General features: G+C 54.1%; 1 protein-coding gene across 1 annotated transcript; it reads left to right on the top strand.

The window, feature by feature from the left end:
• Positions 1-234: 234 nt before the first annotated feature.
• On the top strand, positions 235-5,259 carry TREML1 (triggering receptor expressed on myeloid cells like 1). The gene is made up of 6 exons (XM_058733865.1): positions 235-381; positions 581-910; positions 3,194-3,308; positions 3,725-3,810; positions 4,292-4,344; positions 4,701-5,259. Exons 1-6 carry the CDS (start codon positions 339-341, stop codon positions 5,013-5,015), a joined length of 942 nt encoding a protein of 313 aa, XP_058589848.1. The 5' UTR covers positions 235-338; the 3' UTR covers positions 5,016-5,259.
• Positions 5,260-6,396: the final 1,137 nt, after the last annotated feature.

The raw sequence follows: 6,396 nt of genomic DNA, 5'->3' as shown, positions 1-6,396 counted from the left end.
GATCATCTGCCTCCCCTGCTTCCCAGTTTCCACCATCCTCCTGTCACCTCATCCCTTAGCTGGGCCCCAGGATCCCAGGTCCCGCCTGTCCTTGGGCTTCTTCTCACCCTGCCTCACCCACCCCTGCCTCCTCTCAGGGTCTCTTCCCAAGCCCGGAAGCAGCCAGGCTTTGGAAAGGCGCCTTATCCCCACCCGTGGAGGGGCCCCCAGTGTCCGCCTCCCACCCCATGGCGGCTGAGCGCCCCACGTGACTGTCCAAGGCAGATGTTTCCTGCTCCCTGGGGAATGCTGTGTCAGTGGCCAGGCCAGCCGCAGAGCTGACATCTCCCTGACCCACCATGGGCCCCAACCTGCTCATGCTGTTGCTGGTGGGACTGGCAGGTAAGGTGACGCGGGTGGGCTCTGGGCCCCATGGGCTCCGCTTGGTGCCCAGGAATAATTGACATCATGGTGGCACCAGCAGCATATATGTAGGGCCCTGAAGGGGGACCTCTAGGCCCCTGTGCCCCTGTGGCAAGTGGGTGGGCTGGAAAGTTCCCGGGGCTCCTGCCCCGCATAACCACATCCCTTCCTTCCCCAGGCCAGGCCTCCACCAGCTTCCCGGAAGTGCTGCAGGCCCCCGTGGGGGGCTCCATTCTGGTGCAGTGCCACTACCGGCTCCAGGACGTCAAGGCTCGGAAGGTGTGGTGCCGGTTCCTGCCCGTTGGGTGCCAGCCCCTGGTGTCCTCGGCTGTGGATCGCGGAGCCCCGGCGGGCAGGCGCATGTTTCTCACGGACCTGGGGGGCGGCCTGCTCCAGGTGGAGATGATTACCCTGCGGGAGGAGGACACCGGCGAGTACGGCTGCGTGGTGGAGGGGGCGGCGGGGACCCAGACGTTGCACAGGGTGGCCCTGGTTGTGCTCCCTCCAGGTGAGTCATTCTAGGCTGGCCATTGCCCCTCCCCGCCCCACCTGCTGCTCTCCATCCTTGGGGAATGGGGACCCTTGGGGGCGGGGGAGGGGGGAAGGGGGCGGGGCTGGGAATTGGAAGGAGAGAGTTTTGACAGCACCCCGGGGAGCGGAAGCAGAACTGGGTGAGCAGTCAGAGATAAACGAGCCAGACGGTGGGTCCCTTCCCCCTCCTGCTCTAGCGGGGGTTTCCCGGCTGAAAGGCATGTCTTCACCCATGGCCTTGGCCCGCCTCATCCCGCATTTTCAACATACTTGATGCTTTTTTTTTTTTTTTTCCTTAGAAAGGTTTTAAACAAAGTTTTTTTTTTTAATTTTTAAAATGTTTATTTATTTTTGAGAGAGAGAGAGAGAGAGAGAGAGAGACAGAGCGTGAACAGGGTCGAGAGGCAGAGAGAGAGGGAGACACGGAATCGGAAGCAGGCCGGATCCGGGATCCGAGCTATCAGCGCAGAGCCGGACGCGAGGCTCAAACCCACAAACTGTGAGATCATGCTATGAGCCTAAGGCGGGCGCTTAACTGACTGAGCCACCCAGGCACCCCTTAAGCAAAGTTTTAATTTGGGCATTTATCAACTGGAATTTGTTCTTTAAACCTCCCAGTTTATTACTCCTGCTCTAATGGGTTTGATGGCTTAAAATGACTGAATTCGGATTTTATTGAATTTTATGTCTTCACAGAGCATCTAGGATGCGCCTCACCTACATGCAGGCACATTCGGTACCTGGATTACTTCAACTCCTTTAGTTTTACTCATGAGAAAAGTGTCACTCCTGGTCCCTCCAGGGTTGTCAACCCCTATCCTCGGGAGAGAAAGTACTTTTATATAGGCTGTGGTTTTCTCTCTCAGCCGACAACTTTCTAACGTCTGAGCATTTATTAAAAGAAAATTTTAAAGTAGGAGAAAGAATTTTCCGGAGAAATTGGATGTTGTAAAACAAAAACAATGTTTTGGAGGGAAAACGGCCAGCTTCCTGCTGAAATGGAGCCTGCTCTACCTTTCTCTTAGGAATGATGATGTCTTTTTTGCCTTCACGGCTTCCTTTCTCAAGTAATTTGTGCCCAAGCCCCAAATAAGGAAATGAAGAAAGGCACTTTCCCTGCTCGTGGTTTTTTTCCCCACTTGTTACTTATGAGGACGGACTAAGGTGTCCTTAGAATCCCTCTCATCTCCGGTCCATGATTATTACTTTACATTGTAAAGTGTACATTGTAAAGGACTGTTGGTCCTAGTCTTCTCCTGTCCTCCTTCTTCCTTGGCACCGTAAGGTCTGGTAACTCAAGCCTGTAGGACAAGATGCACTGGGGAGAGGGGCAGGTGCTGGGGACCCGACAGCTGTAGCGTGTGGATGCTCAGGGCTGGCTGGTGGAGCATGGCTTTCAGGGAGGGTGTGGGTGGCTTAAACAGCACTAGGTGGGCAGGACGCATGCAGGAAGATGGGAGACACAGCATCTCCAGATCCTGGTTTGGCTTGGTGGGGGTGGTGGGGATGGTGAGCCTCTGAGAAGAAGGAAGACCACACCTGCTGAGAGTCTAGAAGGACTGGCCAGGTTCCCAAGACAGATCATCCGGCCCAGAGAAACCAGGCCTGAGTCTGACAGCCAGAGAGGTTGAGCACAGTGGTGTAGGGACAGTAGAAGCCTTGTCACAAAACTGAGTCTGGGGGTCTGAGCAAGGGTCTGAGCAAGGGTCCCTTGGCATTGTTTCACATTAGGGGTGACCCTAGAGTTCTTTAGATCCTGAGGGCAGAGCTTGGGTTGCCCCCCTCCCCCCCGGCTTGCAGGGGGTCACATGGTTGCAGGTAGGTAGAGAAGTCTAGCGGGCTATGCCCCTTTAGAGACCTGTGGATGAGCGACAGGAGCAGGGTTGTCACTGCAGGATAGAGTGGAGAGCCTATGCTGCGGTGGGGTGGGGAGGTGGGCGCAGATTACCCAGTGTGTGGTTCCGCATAGGCTGAGCAGCCCGAGAGGCCAGGGAGAGGCCAGCAGGTGAAGAAGGAAAGCAGGGGCAACAGTTGGTGGTGGAGGGGCAAGAGGGCCCCATCACAACTGGGTAAAGACAGAAAGAATCCACCTCTGATCTCCAGAATGAGGGCCCCTAAGGAATATGCCAAGCCCCCATTTGTGTTTCTTGCTTGGAACCTCTCCTTCCTCGGCCCCCCTCCCCCAGTCCCTTGGACCTCAACAGGCCCGTGACCCTATCCACACTGGGTATGTGCTCATGACTGTTTCCTTCTGACTCAGCTCCTACCCCGAAAGAGGAGGAAGAGAACTATAAGGTTGGGAGTCTGGCTGACGGCCCCTTCTCAGACATCGTGGGCAGTGCCAGCCCTTTGGAACCCAGCCAGGATGAGAAGAGGTACTGACTGAGAAGAGCTGTATTCAGGGTCCCGGAAAAGGCTGGTGGTGGGAAAGGGTGGGAAAGGCTTATTCAGAGCCCCAGGCTAACTCAAAGGGAAACCTCACAGTTCCTTCCACCTCTGGAGAACTTCTGATCAGGCAGGAGGTCAGGCAGACCCTCCTGTCCCACCTCCCCCCCCACCCCCAGTTCAGCAATGGCCCCTTTATGCCCGCGGGTCTCCAGCCAGGATAACCTGAAAATGTGTTTCTCTTCTGCTCTGCCTATGTCTGCCCTCCTAATTCCACCCCCAAATCCTCTTCTCCCAACCATGGCTCACCGAGAATTGCACCTTTCTGCTACCGCTCCGGGGCTCCTGGTGAGCAGCTTCCTGCCAAGTTCAGGCTTAAGCTCCCCTATCCCTTTGTATCCTTCAGCATCCCCTTGATCTGGGGCGCTGCGCTCCTGCTGGGCTTGCTGGTGGCAGCAGCCGTGCTATTCGCTGTGATGGCCAAAAGGAAAGGTAGGTAGCAGTCTACCTGCACACCCCAGCACAGCCCCTGCTGGTCCTGAACCAGCCAGTCTTGTAGACAATGTCAGGAGTCTAGTTCTGCTTCCCCTATAGATGGGCTTGTCTGGGCTTTAGGGGGGCCCCCAGGCCCTAGAAGTCCCCAGTTGAGGGGTGGATGGGAGGAAGGAGACTCAGTGAGAGCCAGCCTGGGGACAGACAGGAATTGGACAGGGTGGACCAGTGGAATAGAGACAGGTGACTGGAGATGGTGGGGGAAGGGTCTCAGGAGACTGGCTGAATGTTGAGGTGGGTTGGAGGAAGCTAGAAGCAGTAAGTGGGTGGGTGGGGTCTCCTGGCAGGCCGGGGTATAGCTGGTGTCCCGTGGGAGTAGACTGGAGAGTCTGGACTAGGAAAGAGGCTTCTGAAGGGAGTGAGGAATGGGCACTGAGCCAATACAGGAAGGAGACTGTGCTGCCGTCCTCTGTCCTCCCAGGGACCAGGCTTGGTGTCTGTGGCCAATCTCAGAGCAGCAGAGTTTCAGGCAAGGTAAGAGGCATCAGTGGGCCCCCAGCCAAATTCTGCAGACCTTCCGTCTGCGCGGCTCGCTGAGAGGTCCCAGGATGAGGGGGTGGTGAAAGACTGGGACCCAGTCAGAGTCCAAACCCTCTTCCTTAATGCTGTGAACTTGGTGCCAGTGGTCTTCTGCCTTCCTACCTTGGTATTTCACCCTCCCAGATTTGGGGAGAAACTTGGGGCTTGAAAATTTCAAAGTGAAGCCTTCTTGCCCACTGACATCCTCAGGATTTGAGAGACAGATCCAGTGTGGTCCTGGACTTCCCCGCAGAGGGAACTGGGGCAGAAGAAGGCATACTCTCTGCCTCATTTGTCTGCTTTTGTTACAGGCCTCCTCCTCAGTGGTCCACCACATCAGTGACTCTGGCCTTGGAGTTGATTTTCCATCGGACATACCGTATGCTAGGCTCGACTCGCCACCTTCCTTTGACAATACCACCTATAGCAACCTACCTTTTGATCCCCCATCAGAGGACTCTCCATCCCCAGCCCAATCCTCATCGCCTCCTCTGCCTCCTAAAGTCCTGATGTACTCTAAGCCTGTGACATATGCCACAGTTATCTTTCCTGGAAGGGACAAGGGTGGAGGGGCCACCTGTGAGCCAACCCAAGATCCACTGACTAGCCAAACGCCACCCAGCTAAGCTGTTCATCATACTATTACCACAGAGACCATCCCCAGAGTTCTATGCATCCAGCCAGCCAGCCCATACCCTAGATCCTTAGTATATCAGAACAGCTAGGGACTTTAGGATCTAATCTAACATCTTGACTTTTCTGATGTGGAAAGTGATACTTATATGTGATTGAGATATGCTAGGAACGAACCCCCCATGCTGGTTCCTCTGCCCTTAAACCACTGAGGTAAATAAACTCTGAATGATAATATATGAGCTCTTGATAGTTGACGGGGAAAGAAAGGGCCTGAGTTTGACTATTCACATGGCCTGGGAACTCTAAAGATTCTAGTCCAGAGTTTGTGCTATGATTTCCTGCCTGTCCTGCCAGTGAGGGCATGGTTTCATTCCTGGTCAGAATTCCGGGATGCAGTCTGATTCAAGGGGCACCAAGAAGGCATCTTCGAATGTATTTCCTGCCTTTCTCAAGATACCTGAAAGTACAGATCCATTAGCTTGAGTCTAGAAATCTCTTCTGCCTTCTGCTCTGCACCTTGTAAACAAGTGGTACCTTATGACGTGATGACATAAGATGGGAGGAAGGGGATAATGATAAATTAAGACTCAGGACAGATGGGGTGGGAAAGATGGAGCTGAGGAGTAAGATCAGAAACTGAAATAAATCCCAAGTCTGTTTCTTGACAGCACAAAGGATTTCCAAGCACCAGGAGATAAGAGACCTTTGCAGACATGTTTTATCAGAGCTGGCTCTCTCTCAGCTGGGTGGACATCTGGTAGCACTGTTCCCTTTGGCCTGAAATTTGGGGCCTGGGAAGAGCCTGGTGGAGAAAAAGCATGGCATGGGAAGAAGGGGAATGAGTGGTAAAGGTGTGGCCGTTGTTAAGTGTACATGAAAACTAGTCCAGGCTGGGGGTGGAAGGGCCTTTAAGGTCTCTGCCAGGATTTCTTCTGAAACTGTTCAATTTGGAAATATTTGCCCATATTGAGATGAGAGACAGGTGGGGAGGATGAGGTGCTTGGGAACCAAATCTTCTTATAATCATGGAGAGTTAGGCATAAAGAGGTTGTCACCATCGGAGGGGCCCAGAATTCGGTATAGGTACCTGAGGAGAGGGGACAGGCAGGGCCTGGCTCCAGCTGAGGAAGTCTAGTGATGCTATTTTCAGGGAGCTCTGGCAGGATATTTGGAGCTTCCCCTGATAGTCTCAACCTGTGACAGAACCTAAATTTACTTCCATCCCATGTGGAGGCAGCAGCTGCCCACCAATCAACTAAGCCCTCACTTTCCCTGGATAAGATGCTGGTGGGGGGGGGAGGGGTTGCCTGCTGTGGAGGAGGGGTGGTCAGGGTGGGGAGAGAATACAGGGGAAGGTCAGGATAAAGTCTA

Source organism: Neofelis nebulosa, chromosome 6 (assembly GCF_028018385.1).
Source record: "Neofelis nebulosa isolate mNeoNeb1 chromosome 6, mNeoNeb1.pri, whole genome shotgun sequence".
Classification (NCBI taxonomy): Eukaryota; Metazoa; Chordata; class Mammalia; order Carnivora; family Felidae; genus Neofelis; species Neofelis nebulosa.
This window is presented reverse-complemented; position numbering and strand designations above follow the sequence as displayed.